Source organism: Meriones unguiculatus, chromosome 20, assembly GCF_030254825.1.
Source record: "Meriones unguiculatus strain TT.TT164.6M chromosome 20, Bangor_MerUng_6.1, whole genome shotgun sequence".
NCBI classification, from domain to species: domain Eukaryota; kingdom Metazoa; phylum Chordata; class Mammalia; order Rodentia; family Muridae; genus Meriones; species Meriones unguiculatus.
In genome coordinates this window covers 64,044,011-64,065,819 of record NC_083367.1, presented here as the reverse complement: position 1 = coordinate 64,065,819, position 21,809 = coordinate 64,044,011, and the positions used below count along the sequence as shown (strand labels likewise).

The window sequence follows — 21,809 nt, the reverse complement described above, 5'->3', positions numbered from 1 at the left end:
ATCTATGTCCCTCCATCCCTGGTCACCTAAGGAAAACACAAGGTTTCTTTACTCTCCCCAGTCTGCAGTTGATTGCTTGGAGAATTTAAGATGTGTATTTAAACCCCAGATCTGCCCCAGGATGAATTGGTTTTTCCTGAGAAACATCTGTATCTTGTAAATAGACTCTTACAAACATTTGCGGGACAGAAAAATTCTCTCATCCTTTCAAATGACCGCATTCTTGGTTGATCAATGCCATCTGGTGAAGAAGGCCAAGCTGTTCCTCCTTTGGTGGCGACACATCACATTGAATGCCTGGCTTCCTTTCACTGTCCTCTCCCAGTGCCTAAGCACAGTGTCCTGTGCCCAGAATTGGCTGTGCAGCTGGGCAGTGGCCTCTAAGAAGGAGCTCCTAGCCCAGTTCCACCCAGCTCGCAGGCATGAGGGTTTCTCACCCACTTCGTAAGCTGAGACCCGACAATCCACAGAAGCAAAATGTCCTGATGCTCAGAAGCCATTCTGTAGGAGAGAGGTGTTTCTTGGTGACATAATCCTCAGAATTTAAGAAACCAAACTCAGAGGGACATTTACTAGTTAGCCCTTTCATCAAAGATCTAAGGCACTGCTAGCTTCCATCTGTCCTTGGTTTTATTACAATCAGAGAAGGTGAAGGTCAAAGGGGAAACTGGTCCAATGGGAAAACTGTCCACTCTGAGAAAGTAAGTGATGCCCAGGGAGTCTAGCAGCCATCTCAGAGCTGTGAATGTCCCTCTGCACTGGGGAAGGAGGTGGAAGAAAGTATGGGTGTGGCCCTGGCCTGAAGGAGGGAGGCTTCCAGTTAGAGAAGAGGAGATAGGAGGCTAGAGTAAGCCCAGAACCCGCCTGTGGGGTCTTGGTGGTTCATCTCCGGTCATCCACCTCTCGGTAGGCATGGGAAGCCCATACTCGCCTTCTGTTGGTCTCCTTGACTCTCCCACTGTGCTAGAGGCTGTGGTATGCTTCTTCTCCGTCTGGTCCATTGTTGGCCTCTCAGGTTTCCACACATACTTGATCAGCTCCAACCAGACAACAAATGAAGATGTAAGTTTCTGGCTGTAACACATGGGTATTTGCATGGTTAGACTTGGAGGAGGAAGAGGATGTGAGAGGTCAGGGGTCACCTCTCAAACATACACCTCCCACTCCAGCTGTGAGAACCTCGAGGGCAGAGAATGCAGTGAAAACCCTGCCAGGGTCAGTGGCACCTCCCTGAATCCTACATTTTGCAACAATGCTATTCACATCCTAAGATGAGCCAAGTGACACCTAGTTCTGACCTTGGGAAGCCTCTTCAGATCCTCTTACATAATTTCAGAGGCAGCTTGTCACACTTCCCCAAATCAAAACAGACCAAGGCAGGCTGACATCTTAGAGTCTAACTTTCATTCTCAATATCTCTAGCTTCTGGAGGAAATTGCCCTGGCCAGAAGTTGAACTTTGAGTTCAGGAGCATCTGCCTATATATAATGTAGGTAGAGGAAAGGAAAGAAAAAAACAACAGGAAATGGCTGGGTATGGTGGCACATGCCTGTGAGCCCAACTTTCAGAGAGGCAGAGGCAGGAGGATCACTGTAAGTTCAAGGCCATCCTGATCTACAGATAGAGTCCAGGATAGCCAAGGCTACACAGAGAAATCCTGTCTCAAAACAAAACAAACAAACAAAAAAAAACAGGAAATAAAATATATGAGTCTGGAAACCATTTCCCAGCAAGTGTGGTTCTCACATGCTCTTCATCCTGAGTTGTTGTTTTTTTTTTTTTTTTCTGTCTGTGCATCTTAAATGTCTCAGAACAGATCCAGTTTCCTTAAACAAAAGCTGAGGAAAATAGATGATGATAAAATAAAGGAGATAAGAAACTGCTAGAACAGCACATTCAATTTGGTAACTATGAATATTGGAATCTGCAAAACAGACAATTTTAACAGGAGGCTGCATTCTCAGTCTAAATTGGCAGTTAAGGAACTCACGCTAATGCTGTTTCAGTTCGCATTCACTTTATTACAACTTAGGGTTGGGGAGGCCGGAAATATGGCTCAATGGATAGGAGCACTTGCTGTGCAATCATTAGGACCTGAATTTGATTCCCCAGAGCCCATTTAAAAATCTAGACATGCCACACATGCAACCCCAACATTGGGATGGGGGTGGGAAGGCAGAGACCGTCAGAGCCCCTGAGCTCACTGGCCAGCCTATCCGAAGCCACGAGTTTCAGGTTCACTAAGGCAACAGCATCTCCAGAGAGCAGTAGAGGATGCCAGGCATGTTCTGGCTTCCATATGCCGGGCACGTACCTCTACATACTCATGCGTGTGCAACCACACACCCACCCCACACAACACACAACAAGTAAATATGACATAGAGTGTAAGATGTGAATATGGAAAACAGTCTCCACTGGGGGTTCTGTTAGAGGAACTTTCAGTGCCTTGGTGTAAGATTAAATGAGGATTTTTGTCCCCAGGGAGTGCTGCTCTCCCTAATCTAAGCTTTCCTGTAAATGCTTGCTTATCTCAGAAAACTGTTTGTAGGGCTAGCAATGGAACCAGAGTTTGACATGCGCTAGGCAGGTATTCTCCCACAAAGCTAATTATAGCCCAGCCCTTACTTGCATCTTTTGAAGGCATCTCTGGGTCCAGCTTGCCAAAACCTTGGCATTGATACTCCAGACCTCATGTGTTATTGGTGCTCCTTTTCTTTCAGATCAAAGGCTCTTGGTCCAATAAAAGAGGTAAAGAAAATTACAATCCCTACAGCTATGGCAACATCTTCACAAATTGCTGCGTCGCCCTATGCGGGCCCATCTCTCCCAGGTAAGAGGCAGAGAATGGTGCACTCATCACAGATCTCGGGAACGCATATACCTTTTTTCTGCCAACACAGCTCAGAGGCAGATGCCTGGCCCCAGCCTGGTAGAGCTGACCACGCCCACAGATGACCCCCCGAGTTTCACTCTCTCCTGTGTGCCTCTAGTGGCATAGAAACCTGGCTTCATTTGGTCATACTTCACTTCCTTTTGATCCTGAACTGAGTCTGTGTCCGATTGGAAAGAAGCTCCCTCTGTTTCAGAACAGGAAAACAGAAGCATGTGACCTTGCTCATTGCTGGTGGACACCGAACTTCTGGGATGAACTTGGGACCTGTGGTTAGCATAGTAAGGGAGCCAGAGCTGTGTGTAGGAAACAACTAGAAATCATACAGGAAAAAAATGCTAAAGGCACTGGCTATGGTGCTCACCTAGTCCCCAGGGAGATCTAGCAAAAGTGAATAGGTAATGTAGGGGTGACACTGAAAATGGTGTTACTCCTGGCAGTGGCTGACATTCTCAGTCTCTCTCTCTCTCTCTCTCTCTCTCTCTCTGTGTGTGTGTGTATGTGTGTGTGTGTGTGTGTGTGTGTGTGTGTGTACTAGCCTCCTAAGTGCTTTGTATTTATCAACTTTTAAGATGTGCATTCCATGTCTGTGAAGTGGATACCATTATCTTCAGCTTTATGGATAAGTAAACTGAGGCACAGAACCTAAATAATATGCCCAAGATGACACAACTAGCAAATGCTGGCTAATCAGGCCATCTGACTTTGGAAATAGTGACTGTATTCCCACATCAGAATCATACAAGTTCAAAAGACGCCCAATATTGGATTATTTGTGTTACACCTGAGTAGCATATCTCTTGAAAACTAATCTGTCATCTACTGATACTGATTGAGCAGGTGGGTATTCCTGACAAGGTGTCTGGGTGAGCTTCTGATTGAGTCGCACTACCTTCATCTGGCCTCAAATGTGTGAAATGAAGACGAGCTACCAAGGTGGCTGGATAGTCAAGCAGGCAGTCCCCTGTTGTGTGTAGATCTCACTGATGCATGCTTGTGGGGTGCACACTTCCTGCTCCTGCCAGCCTCAGCTAACCCTCATGAGAACTAAGAGTAATGGGGTGGCTGGACATCTCTGGTGTGTGTGCAAGGCCATTCAGCCACAGGGCCAAGCTGCTGGGCTCATATCATGGTGGAAACACTGGATAACTAGAAATAGGGCCTCTCCTGACTTCAGCCAGGAATGCTAGGAGAGCGGTATGACTTTCTCCTCTTGAGCTGGAGGGTCTCTAGAGAACCTGTCTACCCTTTAGGGGCTCCTCCTAGGATACAGACAGACAGGGACAGGCAAAGCCTAGAGAACAGGATCGCCTTAGATGAGGGTCAGGCCTGTCAGGTGGGTATCAGACCCTCCTGAAGAGCTCCAGTTCCCCCTAGGCTGCCTTCTTGGGGATCCTTAGCTCAGGAAGTCTCTTGGAAAGCTATGAATTTCCCACCATCTTGGACTGTCTTCTATGAGCATGTTGCTGAGTCCTTGGGTAGGCTTTGGAAGCCTTGGAGGAGCAGAAGAATAAAGACCCAAACCATTCTTTCCTTAACAAGAATACACACTTGAGTCTAGAGGAAAAAAACTGAAAACTCCTGCATTTCACCACATCTCTTCCTATTCCTGGGTCCTGGATTTGCATGTGGCCCTTTTTATCCACAGATCAAAACCTGTCAAGACCAAAATGTCCTCCCTTACAACTAGACTGACTTGGTGTTTGTACTGGCTAGTTTTATGCCAACTTGACATAAGCAAGATTCATCTGAGAGGAGGGAGCCTCACTGAGAAAAATGCCTCCCTAAGATCAGCCTTAGGCAAGCCTGGAGGGTGTTTCCTTAATTAGTGATTGATGGGGGAGGGCCCAGCCCATTGTGGGTGGTACCATTTCTGGGCTGGTGGTCCTGGGTTCTATAAGGAAGCAGGCTGAGCAAGCCACCGGGAGCAAGCCAGTAAGCAGCACCCCTCCATGGCCTCTGCATCAGCTCCTGCCTCCGGGTTCTTGCTGTTTTGAGTTCCTGACCTAACTTTCTTTGTTGATGAACAGTGATATGTAAGATGAATAAATCCTTTCCTCCCCAAGTTTCTTTGCTCATGGTGTTTCATCACAGAAATAGTAACTCTAACTAAGGCAAGTTGGTACCAGGTTTTTTGCTGTGACAGACCTGACCTTGTTGTTTGGGGACTGATTATGGAAGGACTTTGGAATGTTATGCAAGAAAAGCCATTGAGTGTTCAGTGTTTGATGAGCTATTCTGTAGGAGCTTGGAAGACAAGAATGTTGAGGGCAGTGCAGATGATGAAGGCCTGGCTTGTGAAGTTTCAGAGGGAAGTTTAAAGACTCCATCGGGACATTTGTTGTTCTGGATTAAGATCCTGTGGTTCTGCTTAGCTGGAGCTAAAGAATCAGCTGTGATTAACAAGAGACCAGAACTACTGAGGTGAACTCTTTGCTTAGCTGGGATCTCAGTGCTAGTCACCTGGAGCTGAGAAATTGGCAATGATTGGGAAAAGTGTTTCTGGAAAGTGCTTCCTGAGAGTGAGTACACACAAGCTGTGTCCCAGAGGAGGACAAGGGTGTATCTCATCTACTGGCAGTCAAAGCTAAGAGTCACCCAGGTGGTACTGGTTTTGAAGTCATGAAGGAGTCATGGAGAGCAGCCAAGGCTTGGCACAGTGAGAAGCCAGGAAATGCTATTGGTGGAGATATGGCCTCAGTGGCTGTTGAAGACCCAGGATTGAAGGGTTCATATAAAGAAGTTGAGAGTTGACACCATGGAGAAAGCCTATGAGAAGCAACTGGTGAAAGCGAAGCCCAGTTGCTGCAGAAGAGCCCAGCATTTTGGAGATGCCGGTACCATGAAATGACCAAGAAGAGCAGCAGCAGTGGAGCGAAGCCAGCTAGAGCCCAGAAGACAAGCTGTGTGCTGCAGACCTGGAGAAGTGACCCAAGCCTCTGAAAGGATCCTGGAAGACCATGAGTGAATTCAAGATTTTGGACATTGAATTGCTTATCCTATTGAAGTTTGGTTCTGCTTTGTTCAGGTTGTGACTGTGGCCTGGTTCTTCCCTCTGGAAGTGAGAAGGTATTTTATTTAAATTTTATTTTTACAGGAGCCCTCAGCCAAAAGACTCTGAGCTTTTAAAAGAGATTTTGTATTTTTAAAGAGATTAGAGATTTTGAAGAGGTTGAAATTTTAATATGTTTGAATTTGTAAGGACTGTGGGACTTTTAAAGTTAATTATGTTTGATATTGTGATATTAATGTGAATGTGTCATCTTGGGGATAAATGAAAAAGGAAAGTTCTAACTGAAAAGTGATGCATTTATGTGTCAAGTTGGCAAGGTCGGTTGTACTGGTTACTTTTATGTCAGCTTGACACAAGGTAGAGTCACCTGTGAGGAGGGAGCCTCACTCTTAAGATCTGGCTATGGGCAAGCCTGTGGCGCATTTAGGTTCGTGCCTAGGGGACGGTCTAGCCCATTGTGAGCGCTGTTGTCCCTGGATTGATGGTCCTGGGTTCTACAAGGAAGCAGGCTGAGTAAACCACGGAGAGCAAGCCAGTAAGCAGCACCTCTCCATGGCCTCTGCATCAGCTCCTGCCTCTAGGTTCCTACCCTGTTTGAGTTTCTGTCCTGACTTCCTTTGATAATGAGCAGTGATGGGGAAGCATAAGCCAAACAAACCCTCTCCTGTAGCTAGGGCTAGATTAGGGGCTGGGGGCTCTGTAAACTGGTTCAAACCAGCCCAAACTGGTGGGTGCCTACGGAGATTACATGACTTCAATCAAGGCATGGCTCCTGAAGTCTACATGACTCTGATCAGGGCTTAGGAGCTTCTCAGAGCAGTAGCTAAGCAACCTTATCTCCCTAGGCCATTTGTCCTGGCTGAGTTGGTTTCTGTGTGTGGTTTTTTTTTTTTTTTTTCTTGCAACTAAAGTTTCTTTTTCTGAGGAAGGGAAAACTCAGGCCTGTTCTCTCTCAGCATGAAAATGAAGCCTGTCACGAAGTTGGTTTGGTCAGGCTTATTTAGCCAGGTCCTCTCACCCTAATTAAGGCAGTGTTTTGGTTGAATTAGGGCCACAGTCTTTAAGATCCAGGTCCTTTGGAAGGGACACTCTTCAAGACTGGCCCTCCACACAGAATAGCTGGAATTGCTTGCTAAAAGATAAAGTGAGATCTGCTGACTGACATGTTTACTTGAGCAAACAGTGAGTCTTGAATTAGCTCCAGTCTAGAAACAGCCTGGGAGTCCACAGAAGGGGAATGGGTGGGGCTGGGAGCATGTGTGATGGGTAGAGAAGGCGGAGGATGCAGAGAAGGCTGTGGATTGATGACAGGGACTGCAGGTCTGTTTGGGTCATTTGATGGAAAGTCCATGGTTAGAGGCCATGCAGTTCGTGAGATTGGCACACTGATCTGTGTTCCGTTTTACCCATGGGGACCCGGGTTGCCAGCTGGAGTGACCTCAACTGCCTTCTCCCCCACCCCTTTGACTCAACCTGACAGACTCTGCTGCATCCACAGGGAAAGGACTGAGCCCCCTCTCTGGGTTGGTGGGGTCCCCAGGGTTGAAGATGAGGTGTTTGTCTTTGCCCTTCCTTTCAGGGCCAGCCTGCTAAGTGGTGCCATCTACCTCAGACTTGGCTTCAGTTGCCTCTGCTGTGTTATAAAATGTACCACCGCCTGTCTGTGAATAGGGGAGTGTGTCTCCCTGCACACTGTCATCGGAAGTGCAGAGGAGGACACTGGGAGTGGCAGCCGGGGCAGGAGCGGGGGTCCGGGTGTCATACAAGTCTGACAGAGGAATAGCCAGATCCATGGCGTAAACCTGGAATAAGGAATTCATTTGGACACCCCTGAATACACGTGGTGGCTAAGCGCTGTGGTTGGTGTGGGGTACACACTAGAAAGGGGCCATCTTGTATGCCACACGGCCAGGGACAGGTAGTCTAACAGTGACATTTTGATCTTGCCCAAAGAATGAGGAAGAAGGCATTCAGGTAAGAGACAGAACAGACGCCATGCACAAGAGCCCTATGATGAAGGGGGTAGTCTAGCTGATCAAGGGAAAGCAGAAAAGCTCATGTACAGGAGAGATCTGGGGAAGAGAAAGAGACTGAGGAGATGGGGAGAGTAAGAAGGGACCTGTCTCACTCAGGGTTTTTAATGGCTGTGAGAAAACACCATGACCAAAAGCAACCTAGAGAGAAAAGGGTTTATTTCATCTTCCAGTGTGCAGCCCATCATCTAAGAACCACCCACTGTAACTCCCCGGTGCAGGCGGAGCTGTTCTCCAGTGGTCATTTGTACCTGTTACCGCAGACCTCACCATAGCCCTGCACCCTGTTCAGGCCTGGGGGTCCCCTCCCGAGATTCTGAAGCTAAGTCCTCTGCTCCTGCCTGTGTAGTACTTCCCGGTGCTCTAACAGGGCATTACAGGGGAAAGGCTTAAAATAACTTAGAGCTGTCACAGTCTGAGAGCAGAAGCCTGAACCAAAGGGAACAGCCATCAAGCCATGCCCCCTCCAAGTAGGAAGCCCCTCCTTGCCCTTCCCAGCCTCCGGCTGCAGCCAGCAGTCCTTGGTTGGTAGTTCTGTGTTCTAGTCTGCATGTCTGTGTTTCATGGTCTCCTTCCCGTGTCTGTTTCTGCACTGCCGTCTGCATTCTCTTCTTTAAGGACAGCAGTCACAGTGGGCTGAGGCCCTCCACAACTGCGTAGGAACCCACCTTTTCATGGTAACTATAGGTTACAGATACATTCACAGGTTGAGGGATCAGCACAATGCAGCCCTCTTCAAGGCAATGTCAGCGGACAGAGGACTGGGAGAGAAAGTGGCTTTGGTGAGGATGGAGAAGAAAGCTGGAAACAAGTATGGCAGTGGGAGGTGACTAAGAGAAAGCTGCTGGGGTCCATAGCAGGTAACAAACATTTTGACTGAAAAATGGAGCAACCAGTGCCACAGGCCTCTTTAAAAGTAGAAGGGACAGGTGAGGATATAGCTCATTGTTAGAGCATTTGTGGAGCAAACACAGGTTCAAGCCTCAGTGCCCTAAAGGAAGAAGTGACAGAATTTGTTAACTGGTTTTATGTGGAGGATACATATGGGACTATTCCAAGATGCCAAGGTAGGTCCATCATAGAAAGAGCCTGTTTTAATCTCATTTTCTGTTTCTGTGGTAACATACCCTAATAGAAACAGCTTAGTGGAGGAAGGGCTTATTTTGGCTCACAGTTCAAGGGTGCTTCATGACAGAAGTCAGGAAGGAGGAGCCTGATACAGCTAGTCACATTGTATCCACAGGAAACAGAACAATGAATGCTTATGCTCAGTTCACTTTCTCCTCTTTATATAGTCCAGGATCCTAGCCTAGGGATGGTGCCACCCACAGTGGGAAGATTGTCCCACCTCAATTAACCTAATCAAGATAACCCCCCTCAGACTTGCCCAGCCGCTCATCTCCCAGGTGATTCTGGATCTCATCAAATTGACAGTTGAGATTATCCAGCATAGAGGGATCCCAGGCCTCGATGTTTAAATCATGTTGCCATCATCTTTGAGCTTTTCCTCACTCTGTCCTTCCTCTGTTTGTTCCTCTGCAGCCTAATCGACAGAAGAGGGTACATCCAGCCCGACACGCCGCAGCCAGCAGCACCATCCAACGGGATCACTATGTATGGGGCCACGCAATCGCAGAGTGACATGGTAGGGACTGCCACAGCAGAGACACTTCCCTGCGACGGTTCTCTTCTCCTGATACGCCCTCTAACCTCTAACATCTGGAACACCCCTGTGACTGACATGCTAGCACGGGGGAAGTGAAATGACCAAGTAGGACAGTATCCAGGAAGGAAGCACTCTATCTAGTCCAGCTGGCTTGTTATTTAATACACACACACACACACACAAACAAACACACACACAATCTCTTGGCTCCAAAAATATTTGTCACATTAAATCCACAAAGTCAGGGAGCTGTTAAAGGACAGGATCTACCTTCCCAGCAGGGCTAGACCTGCTTGATAGTCTCCATTTCCCGTGTTCCCCTCACCCAGCGTGTGCTGCTACTGTCATACTTTACCCTGCTTCTGTCCGTGGGCGGTGGGCAGCACCACACTTCTCCATACTTTGGCCCTGAGTCTTAGACCCACCTGCAGCCCCCCCCCACACACACACACAATCCCAGACCAGGAGCTCCTTCTTTTACAGTGTAAACCAGACTGCCTGCACACCTCCCCAGCGTATGCAGGTGTGTGCTCACACCGCTGTGCAGCAGGAGTGGGGGGAGGGCAGGGAGTGTCTTCCCGTGGACATCTGCAACCGTAGCGTGTTGTCCCTGACGGCTGGAGACAGGACTTCCCGGGGCATTTGGAAGGCAGTGGCCTCCCCATTTGCCTAAAGACACGCAATCATGTCCGTGCCCACTCTGCTATTTGCTGTTTGTACATGGAGTTTCCATGTCGCCCAGAGGATCTGGCTTGGGGCTTAGACCTGGGAAAGTCTTGCTGATTGAGCGTAGGAACCTGCAAGGTGCAGGTCAGTAGCAGGCTGGCTGTCTCTAAGACCGGGAGCTGGAAAATCATCCCGTTCCCTGGGTGATTTCCCGTTCCCATGTGAAATCACCCACGGCGCCACCCTCCTTCAGGAGAACGCTCAGGCTCACTGTCTGCTGGCCGTGGTGTCTAGGTTGTGTTGTGTCGCTCCATGGGCTAACAGGTCTCCTTGGAAAGCAATATGGACACAGCACAGGCCTTGTCCCTCTTCTTCGCTACCACCCACACAGGAAACCCTGAGGGGCTCTTACCGTATTTTCTCAGAGGGAAGCAAGAACAGAGAGAGCAGGCTATGTGCTCACAAAAGGGAGGATATTGAATTTATTAGGCAACAGATGTCTAAGGCACTTAATGATCTCATTTAATCCTAAACCAACAGTGGAAAATTATCGCTCAATTTTTTTTTTTTTCATTTTAGCTGTAAGGGGAATGTAGCAGAATTTCCATCAGAATCTGTCGATCGCTTCCCTGACTGGGAGACATGCTGATATACCAGCACACCCCCACTCGCCCACCCAGCACCTACCACAAGGTTCTTGCTGTGTGCTGAGCGCCAGACTCAAAGGATAGAAGGTTTATTGTGCTCAGAGGGCTGGCGCTCATCGCAACACTGAAGCAAGCGTTGAGGAAGGGAGCATTACCCGTCCTTACTACAATGGCCTTGCTTTAGACTCCATGAGGCTCCCCCAGGGCCGATCCCAGGATGCTCTGCATGGTGGCTGGATTTAAAAGCAGAACAAAGGCCATCTTGACGGTGCTCTGAGCCATACTGGACTCTGTTGAGGGACGTGATTAGTGGCTGATCAAAGCAGCCGAGAGAACGACGTGAGGAAAGAGATATGTACTCAGGCTCATGATTCACACGGTTCCGATGACACACGACACCTTGTGCTTGGGCAGATCGTGAAGGTGGCAGAAGCGTGTGGGGGAATGTGGTGGTGGCAGGAGCTGGTGTGGAGTTTCACTTCCTGGAGAACAGAAGCAGAGAGGGTGGGGTGGTGAATGATAAGAGGCAGGAAAGAGATACCCTCTTTGTACAAACACCCATGTGACCTACTTTCCCCTCCTAAAGGTCCCAGAACTTCCCCCACTGGCCATGGACCAAGTGAACAACCCATGATTTCACAGTCAAACCGTAATAGCACAGAACCCTGTGGGCAATCCCCAAACCAAAGCACCTGAATCTGTCATAGGAGCTATGCAGAGACTCCTCCACATGGGGGTGCTGTAGAGTCAGCCAGCAGCCGGCGTTGGGCTTCTAGGGTACATACCATCAGTGGGAAGGAAGCCAGGCTGTGCCAACACCCAGCACCCCACCCCCAGCCTCAAACACCACCCTCAGTGCTACTGCTGTGACTCCTGGCGAAAGGGAAGTGAGGGAGAACTAACTACAGAGACCAAACTGCCACCACTTACCAGATAACGGAGCTGATGAGTTTGATGGCCTTTCCCTGACCCACAGTTCACATCCATAAAGTGGGAACAGTAATGTTCTCATCTGGTAGGGCTTCTGCAAAGATAGAGTCGGGTGGCGGACAGCATTTCAATCTTGCCTGACACAGGGCAAGCTGTATGTAAGGACTCACTCATACTGTGTCCTCCCTGAAGTGCATGGGTGCTGAGATCTGGCACCGTTGTAGCCTTTTGAGAAGGTGGACAGGAGAGTGTGTGACTGATAGGTGTAAAAGCTGGGTTCCTTCCAGTTAGCCCCCTAACCATTAGGGGCTCATACAACCTCTCTGCTCCTCAGTGTTCCTCTTTTGTGAGCTTTGTATCCAGAGTTACCGCGTGCTCTGAGCAGCAATGAGTCTGATCTTTGACCATCACAGGCCGGACACACAGGATAGCCCCACCCGGAAGAGGGTGAGCCCTGACTCTCGGCTCTGAGTGTGTCCACCCTCCCTGGAGGAAGGGGAATCCTGAAGTCTGGTCTCCACGCACACTCCCCTGAAGGCCTCACTGCTTCTCTCTTCTCATTTGTCTTGCCTTTTTATATTTCTGGGATAAATCTTGCTTGGCCATGATACACAATTATCTTTTTATGTTGCTGGATCTTACTTTGCTGGCATTCTGCCGAGGCAGGTTATGTCTTTATTGATGAGAGATTTGGTACGCAGGTTCCTTTGTTTGCTCTGTACTTGTGAGTCTGTCCCGAGCTTCTGTGTCGTGGTCAGTATTAGCCGTGTATCTTTATAGAGGTGTGTGCACCTCATCCATCACAACCGACCCATCTGTCTTACATCTGTACAAGTCGATTCTGAAAATAGATGAGAGATGAGATAACTGGAGGACCGAAAATGTTTAAACAAATAGAAAATGACAATAATTCATAGATGGGAAGGAAAGAGATTTTAGACAAAGACTTGAGAGCAATTAAAGAGTACACAGTGGGGGACTGGCCAGGTAGCTCGGTGGGTAAAGCTGCTAACCATTCAAATACAAGCCTGATGACCTGAATTTGATCCCCAGAACACACATGAAGCTACAAGGAGAAAACCAACCCTGCCAAGTTTTCCTCTGGCCTCCACACACATGCTGTGGCATGCACGTGCATACACACACACACACACACACACACACACACACCAATGAATAAAATAATAACCTTAAATCACTTTCAAAGCACATGGAATAGTCCCTGAGAGGCAAGTTGGGATAGTTTTTCTTTTGGGGGGTGCTCTTCGTTTCCATCTCTGTGTGGGGGAGAGAATGTGTGGTTATGTGAGGGCACGTGCCCACATGCCACAGCACACACAGAGACGTCAGAAGACAGCCTCAGTTCTTAGTCCCTGGCCTCCATCTTGTTTAGCCAGCATCTCTTACTGTCCGTTGTTGTGCGTGCCAGGCCAGCTGCCCGTGATCTCCTGCTGATTATCCTGTCTCTGCCTGCCATCTTGCCCCTGCACTCGAATCCCACGAATGCAGCACCGTGGCTGGTATGTGGGCTCTGAGGACCCAAACTTGGGACCTCATCATTGGAGGGAAGTGCTTTACCCACTGAGCTATTTTCCCAGCCCTGATTTTGGTATTTGTTTATCTTATTATTTTATTTTATAAAATACGTGTAACTCTCCTAGCTGCAACCTCCAGCCAAGAGATTCTACCGGTCTGATCAAAGCAGCCGAGAGAACAATGTGGGGAAAGAGATATGAGACTGAGGAACACACACGAGATGTGTCCCTCAGTCTCAGAGGTGCGTCCACATCCAGTCAAGCTGACAGGGAGAGTTGCCCATGACACTGCCCAGAGCAAATGGGTAGTGATGCAAGGCGCAGGGCTACCCACTACACACCTGTTTCTATTTTAAAAGCTCCCGAGGACACACAGTTCAGGAGTAGGATGCTCTTTGCTGGCTTTCTCTTTTTCTCTTGTTCCATCTAGAGTCCCCAGGGTCAGTATTTGGTGCTACCCACATTCTGGGTAGGCTTCCCTCTCTCTTTCCCTCTCTCTCTCTCTCTCTCTTTCTCTCTCTTTCTTTCTCCATTAATATTCTGGAAACATCCACAGACATATGAAATGTGTTCCTCTACCGGGGGTCACGTGTCCTCTACTGTTTGCTTTGCTTTCTTTCCAGTAAAAATGTACACACCCCACAGTTTCCTGAAGTTGCCAAGGCATGGTAGAGTTAGCTATGGTATTTCAAGAGTGACAACACTAATTCTTTGGGGGCTATTATAACATTCCTTTCCTTTGACTTCCTTAGACTGCCTATAACAGGCATCCCCACTATAATCTTCTCTCTCTCTCTCTCTCTCTCTCTCTCTCTCTCTCTCACTCACTCATTCACACACACACACCAGCCCAACAGGACCAGCAGGGCTTGGCCAACAGGCACTAACACCTACCAAGTTATCAGGTGTCTAGAGCAACCTGAAATAGCAGGCATTTCCCCTTTGCTCCTTGGAAACAGCTCTATCACCAAGGGTACCTGGCCCAGGTGCTTGCTAAGAGATCCGTCACTTCCTTTTTCTGTATCTGTTTTATATACTTAGCACTCACAAGCAATTTTGGAAATCTTGTATCCTAACCCTCAATGTGAAACAAACACGAAAATCCTTCCATGTCGAGTCAGTTGGAGTCATAAAGTGAACTTGAAGCCATTTTGAAGCAAAGCCAAGCTTATTTGGTACAGACCCACACTGCATTATGTGGCGCTAGACTGAGCTTTCTCTCTCTTAATAACTTGTGTTGCTATTTGCCAGGGCCGTCTCATTCCATTCTCATCCCAGCTTAGAAAGTATCCCCATTTGTGGTGATTTGAATGAGAATGTTCCCCATAGGAGCATACATTTGAGTACCTGGTCCCCAGTTGGTAAAACTGTCTGGGGAGGGCTAGGAGGTGTGGCCTTGCTGGAGGATGCAGAAAGACTCCATCCATTCCCAGTGAGTGGGCTCTCTCCCTCCCCTCCCCCTCCTGCTCCAGCCCCCATACCCACCTATCATGCCTCCGTCCCCATTGTGAACCCTAAGCCACAATAAACCCTTATTTCTATAAACGACCTTGATGATGGTGTTTTATCACAGCGATAGAATAGTAACTAGGGTGCCATTTTACAGAGGACAAAACTGAGGGTTAAAGTCTTGGGTAGCTTGCTTTTGTTTCTTACTTCCTGACCCCGTGGATAAAACACTTGGCAAAAATAACCTAAGGAAGGAATTGTTCCTTTTGCTCCTGGTGTCAGGGTTTAAATCTACTCGGGTGGAAAAGGTGTGTGGACCAGACGCTTACATCCTAGGGGAATGCCACTACTCTGCTGGCTTTCTCTTTTTCTCTTGTTCCATCTAGAGTCCCCAGGGTCAGTGTTTGGTGCTACCTACATTCTGGGTAGGCTTCTCTCTCCCTTCCCCCCCCCCCCATTAATATTCTGGAAACATCCACAGACATACGAGATGTGTTCCTCAGTCTCAGAGGTGCGTCCACATCCAATCAAGCTGACAGTGAGAGTTGCCCATGACACTGCCCAGAGTAAATGGGTAGTGATGCAAGGCGCAGGGCTACCCACTACACACCTGTTTCTATTTTAAAAGCTCCCGAGGACACACAGAATTCAGGAGTAGGATGCTTGCCTAGAATACACAGGATCCTAGGTTCAGTCTCTACCACTGGGGTGCAGAGGGAGCCCTTGGCTGGGAAAAACATGGTGGGACATTTCTGTGATCTTGGCACTCAGAAAGCTGGGACAGGAAGATCATGAGTTCAAGGCCAGCCCATGACTCTGGGGGAGGGCAGGCATGTCCCCAATTTCTGCTCTTTCTGGCCAGGCCTTTACCACTTTACCACTGGGGAACTGAAAAGACAATTTAGTCTGATCCAGTGTCATTCTGTCAGCCTGGGAGCTCAGCAGTCAGAGCCCAGGGGAAGGTCCCAACGTGGGGGTTGTTATGGCCCCAGCAGTGACTGCTTATCTTGAATTTTGTCTAATATTTCATGTGATTTATTTTTATTGTATTCTTCCTCTTCCCCTAGCTCCTCCCAGATTCTCCACAGTCTTCTTATCCACCTCTCTTGATGTTCTTTCTCAAAAAAAAAGAAAAGGAAGAAAAAGAAAAGAATGACAAAATCCTAAAAGCATTCACAAACATACACGCACACACATGGACACACACACACACACCCACGGAGTCTTTTTTTGTGTTGAGTAACTGCTCCTGAGCATGGAGTCTGGCCTAGAATATGGTTGATATGCCCAGTGTCACACCATTGAAGAAAACTGACTTTCCCTTTTGCAGCAGATAGATTTCTGACTAGAGATTGGACTTTACCCCACCTCTCCTTTTCTGTACTGAGATTCTGTCTGGCAATTGCCTATGCAGGGCTGGAGTGTGCTGTCACAGTCTCTCTGAGTTCAGATGGGCATCAGCTCTCTTGGGCCTGGAAAACACTGTCTCTTTGAAGTTTCTTTGAAACCAACACCCTTTGGCTCTTACAGTCTTTCTGTATCCTCTTCTGCGTAGATGCCATAGCCTCGAGGAAGTCTCTGACTCTACAAATTATCCAGTTGTGGGCCTCTGTGTTAGTCACTGCCTGGTGCAAGCAGAAGTTTCTCTGATGAGGGCTGAGTGATGTACTGTTCTGTGGACACAGAACCATGTCAATATGTTTTATTCATATGTTTACGTAGCAGAAGAACAGCGGAGGTTCTCCTGAGGCCTAGTAGTCTAGTCTCAGTAGTTGGACTCAGTAAGTGTCAAGCATGGGTTTCATCACATGAAGCTGGCCCATCAAAAAGGGGTTGCTTACCCACATAACACTTGTGCCACTATTGTACCAGTGGGCTTATCTTATAGGCAGGTCACCATTGTCACTCAGAGGGGTCATAGCGAGGTGAGAGTGGCAATTACTTTTCTCCTCGATAATGCCCATGTCTTCTCTAGTGGTGATTTTAAAAAGCAGCCAAGATTGAAAGCCATCACGATAGCCTGCAAAGCCTCTTAACATACTCCAAAAGTTTGGGTTACATAGAGCGATTTAAGCTTGTTTTGTCTTGCTTTGTTCTGGAACAAAGAAAGACTCTTTTTACCTTGGAAAAACTTCCAATGTATGGGTGATTTCAATCGAATGTGCTAGAATAAATCAGGCAAGGGTGGACGGTGGAAGACCTCAAAAAAAAAAAAAAAAAAGAGCACTAAGGTTTCAGTAAAGGGTTCCTGGGGAGTGGACATGTGAGCTAAACATTAAAAGACAGATCACAGCAAATTAGACACCAAGGTGGAGAGGTATTTGTCAGTATTCCATTACTCTAACAAAATGCATGATACCTGTAAAGAGAAAAAGGGTTGTCTTGGCTCACAGCTTTAAAGGTTCCGTCCTTGGTCTGTGGGCATTTTGCTTTTAGGTCTGGCCATGGGTCCCAAGAACAATGGTAAAGAGCACAGGGCAGAGCCAACTTCTCACCTCGTGGTGGAGAAACAAAAGAGAGGAGGCTGGGATCCCATGGTCCCCTTCTCGAGCCACACTCCCAGTGACCTAAACGTGTCCCACTAGGATTCTAATCCTAAAAATCCACCACTTTCCAGTAGTGGAATCCTGGGGACCAGTTCTAACACGTGGTCTTTCAGACTATGGTGAGAGGGGTGCCCAAGCAGAGTAGGTGCATAGGTTGGGTGACGCTGCTGGGTTTGCAGGGAGCAGGTGCTGAGGTTAAAGGGCAGAAAGGTGATCTTAGAGTGTGGCAGGAATCAGGGAGGGCTTAGTTAGATTCTGTTCTCTAGACGACGTGGGCAGTGAGGTACTGGACAGCCTCCGTACAGCCAGGAATGCCTTCAGAGTTATATCTGGAGTAAATGAGGACAGCAGCGGTACAGCAGGCCATGGGCTGCACATAGAGGGGAAGGAGGGTGACATTGGAGCTGGGAGGAGCAGAGAAGACACTACACAAGATCAGGTGACACCCCCCCCCATGGCTGGCCAGAACCACATAGGTGGGGTCAGCAAAGAAGCAGCTCGGAGCAGAACTTGAGAAGTAAAATATCACCTCAGGAGGGGAGCCTGGGGCCGGGCAGCCTTTCAGCTCACTGGTGGAAGCTCAGAGAGAGCTGCATTGAGGGAGAGTCAGTTCCGGCTTGGGAATTCAGTTGCCTGTGACACCTGGACATGGCAGGTACCAGGATGGAAAGCTCGGGAAGGGTTTTCCCCAGTTCATGAAGAAGCGTGCTTGGTAGAAATTCACTTTGAGTTAGTAGAGATTTGAGTGAATGTTATCTTTTACCCTCGACACACTCATCAGTGCAGTGTTTAAAAATAAATTAAAACTCACCTATGGTTTTCTGTGCTGCTAATCTGATTTTATCTTGCACACTAGCAGGTTTTCAGAATCTGCATTCGTTCTGTTTTCCCAACTCTGTCTCTAGCCACCTTCCCCAACTTCACCTCTACTAAGTCATTCAAGTTTCTTGGCATAAGTGGGTGCTAAAAGGGGCAGCAGACCAGAATGATTCCCAAGGGAAAGCCCCACCGATACGCAGGTGTGTGTACTCAGTGAGGCAGGGTGTGGGATCCGAGACCCAGCTCAGAGCTTTGGGGCTGGAGGAGCTTAGGTCACCACCCCACGTGTCATCAGCTCTGAAGCTGTAAAATGGAAAAATGGTGATTATATTCACTGCCCTGGACTGTGCTTAGGGTTGGCAGAGAGCCTGTCTATGTCATCTTTCCCTCATTATATAGTAGTCACATAGTAGGTGTTTATTAATAGCCCATGTTAAGTATGTATCATTAAAGTTCCACATAGGTGACCTGGCCCCTCCCAGGGGTTCACCCGCTGGCAGTAGTTGGGGAGGGGAAGTTTTCATCACATGTCAGTCTGTCCTCTTTTTCCATTCTTCTATTCTCCACTTTTAGCCATACCTGTAAGCAGAGAGTTCCATTCACCCTAAATGTGAGACCAGGAGCTAGACAGAAGTCTCCTTTGTGGCAGTACCTGAGTGTGGCTCTTTGAAGTAATGGCTTTGATAAAATCAAATTAGTCCACGGGCCAAGGGAGCTTTTAACCCTGGAAGCTATGGAACAGTGCCTATGCACTTTCTAGGATAACAACAACAAAAATATATATTAAGACCTGGAAAAAATATGCAAGTTCTAAAATATGAGAGCATCAAAATTAGCAAATACCTTGTTTCTATGCGTCTGTGAACATGCCACCTCACTAATAAGGAAATTTAGCATTCATGAAAATTTAATCACATCTTATAAATGATTGTAGAGAGCTTTCGCCTATTTCCCGAGGACTCCTGAGCATGCACTTGGCTGCAAAGAAATTATTTCTGCATGTGAGCTAAGTGGCTCACAGGCAGATAACTCTGAATGCCCAGCTCACTGGGAGCCCTGTATCATTTCCACCTCACCAAGCTGCCTCTCCTGTGATGAGCCCAGGTAGCTCCGTGCTTGAAGTCTTTTTGGTCTTGGCAAGTCTTTGGGTAAGGCTGGTCTCTGTGAACCCAGAGGTCAGAACTAGTCTGTCATGGTGGGCCTAGGATTCCAGTCCTCCTCAGTCCAAGAGAAAAATGCCCAGTGCCCAAGCTGTGGCAGATGGATGTCCTCGCCTGACGGGTATTAGGCTGGGGATGACTGAGTGTTCCTAGCAATGATGGGCAGAGGCTAGCTCAACTCTGACCAGGCTAGCTCAACTCCGACTGTCCTTCAGGATCCCTTCCAGTTCAGGAGCTGCCTTGGCCCATTCTCTCTTGTCACCATGCTGTCATTGTCCCATTCTTCAGTCTAACTATGGGTCATCACTTGTCTTTACTTGTTTTCTATTGCTGTGATAAAGACCAAAAAGCAACTGAGGAAGGAAAGGCTCTATTTGGCTCACACATCCTGAGTCACAGTCCACCGCGGGAAGCCAAAGCAGGAACTTCAGGCAGGAACTGAAGCAGAGGCCTTGGAGGAGGAGCACTGGTAACTGGCCTGCTTCCTGAGCCTTGCTCGGCCTGCTCTCTTATACAACTCAGGACCACCTGCCCAGGGATGGCACTGCCCTCCGTGGGCTGGGCCCTCCTTCATCGTTAATCAAGAAAATGCCCCCACAGACTTGTCTACAAACCAACCTGAGGGAGGCATTTTCTCAGTTGATACTCCCTTTTCCCAAATGACCCTGGCTATGTCAAATTAACAACAACAACAAAAACTAAACAAAACAGAACAACAGCAACAACAACAACAAAAACACCTCAACACACCTAGAACACATCTGTGTTGTTTCCATAGCCCTGTAATGTAAGTACTAGACTAATAAGACTGAGGCCAGTGGACACAAGATACCGCTTAGCCGGGCTCCCACCACTCGCCTCCTTACATTCATGCCTACCTGCGTCACATGTGTTTACCATTTCCACAGCAGCTGTGACCTGCTATGGGCTGTGCCGGGCATGACTCCTATGACCTCCACAGTGACCCCCGGAAATTGGCACTAACGTTGCCTCCGGTTTACAGATTAAGAAATCTGGGATGCTCGGAGCTTAGGGAAGGTTGCCCAAGGAGAACACAGTTTGACCTGCGTCCCCCCGGACCAGTGAAGAACATGGAGGGTTGATGTGGACATGGTTTCCTCATAGTCTTCCAGTTCGCACAGCCCGTCATCCTCATGTTCCCCTCCCTAGGAAAACCTATTATTAGGAGAGATTTACCTCCAGCCGTTCATACCCTGAGGGGAATCTCAACCAAATCCCAGGGATATTTGAATCTCAATGAATTAGTATTCTACTTAGATTAAACAAGCATTTCAGAATAGGGATGGTGGCTCAGGCCTCTAATTTCCTCTCCTGGGAAACGAAGGCAGAAGGATTAGACACTCAAAGCCACAGCAAGTGAGAGGGCTGGAAAGAGGGCTCAGGGACTAAGAGCACATGCTGTGGGAGTATGAGGAGCTGAGCTCGGCTCCCAGCACCCGCCTTAACCTGAGTCAGGCCTGGCGTGTGCACACACCTGTCGCTGACACCGAGCCGTGGGAGCCGGAGGGCTGCCAAGGCTTGCCGGCCACTCACCTCCCTGCAGCTTCGGTGGCAGACCCTGTTTCGAGGGAACAAGGCAAGGTGGTGACAGAGCAGGACACCCAGCGCCCTCCTGTGGCTTCAGCACTGGCACGTAGACCCACGGGCACACACTAGCACCTATATCACACTTACACACATGTGAGCACACACACATACACGTACATAGACTTTCGATTTTAATGATAGCAATCTAGCCGCGGTAATAAGTGTGTGTTTCAACGCTATTTGCTCAATACTTCAGCCGCGGTATCTACAACAGTCCCTAATAATTGGTATCAGTAGTGTTGGTTGAGAGAGGGAAAGGAATAAGGTTGAGATTAATTACTGCGTGTCTGACACTTTACTCAATTCCTTGCATGCATTTACATCTCATTTAATCTTCTTAAAGGTGAGGTGTTAATAAGGCCAAGTGAGAGCATGCTAATTGTCCCATTGAAGAGACAAATTCCTCAATGTTAAGTATGTGACACACTCACGGGTGGGGGGGGTGAGGTTTCTTCCTTGGCAGTATGACTACATGAACAATGTTCTTTTTAAAGGCTCCACCTCGAGGTGTTTTTAGGGAGAGCAGCAGCCTGAAGGCTCCTCCTGGGGCTGAGGTAGTCACGGCCCACAAGTTTTCTCTGCAGAACAGGATTCATTTGTCAGAGTCACGAAACCAGGCTGCGCCCCAATGTGTGACCTGTCTACAATCTATTCCAGCCTTGTCACCGTGCCTGTCTGTGATGGTTGTGTGACTTGAACCCGCCTGCATGTGGAATCCCCTGGAGACAAGCTTGCGGGAAGGCACGCGTGTGTAGGAATGTGGGGATTACACCTGGGGGATTACCTGGCTTAGGTTAATTGAAGAGCCATGCTAAAGGAGGGCAATATTGTTCTCTGGGGTTGG

The 21,809-nt window shown here is 48.2% G+C and overlaps 1 protein-coding gene across 4 annotated transcripts in view; it reads left to right on the top strand.

Moving 5' to 3' along the window:
- Nucleotides 1-21,809, top strand: part of Zdhhc14 (zinc finger DHHC-type palmitoyltransferase 14) — a 285,920-nt gene that overhangs the window by 209,155 nt on the left and 54,956 nt on the right. For all 4 annotated transcript variants that reach the window (XM_060373221.1, XM_060373220.1, XM_060373219.1 and 1 more), the window contains 3 exons: nucleotides 960-1,062; nucleotides 2,724-2,833; nucleotides 9,482-9,584. In XM_060373221.1, coding sequence (XP_060229204.1) covers nucleotides 960-1,062; nucleotides 2,724-2,833; nucleotides 9,482-9,584 — 316 coding nt within the window. The remainder of the gene's footprint in view (nucleotides 1-959; nucleotides 1,063-2,723; nucleotides 2,834-9,481; nucleotides 9,585-21,809) is intronic.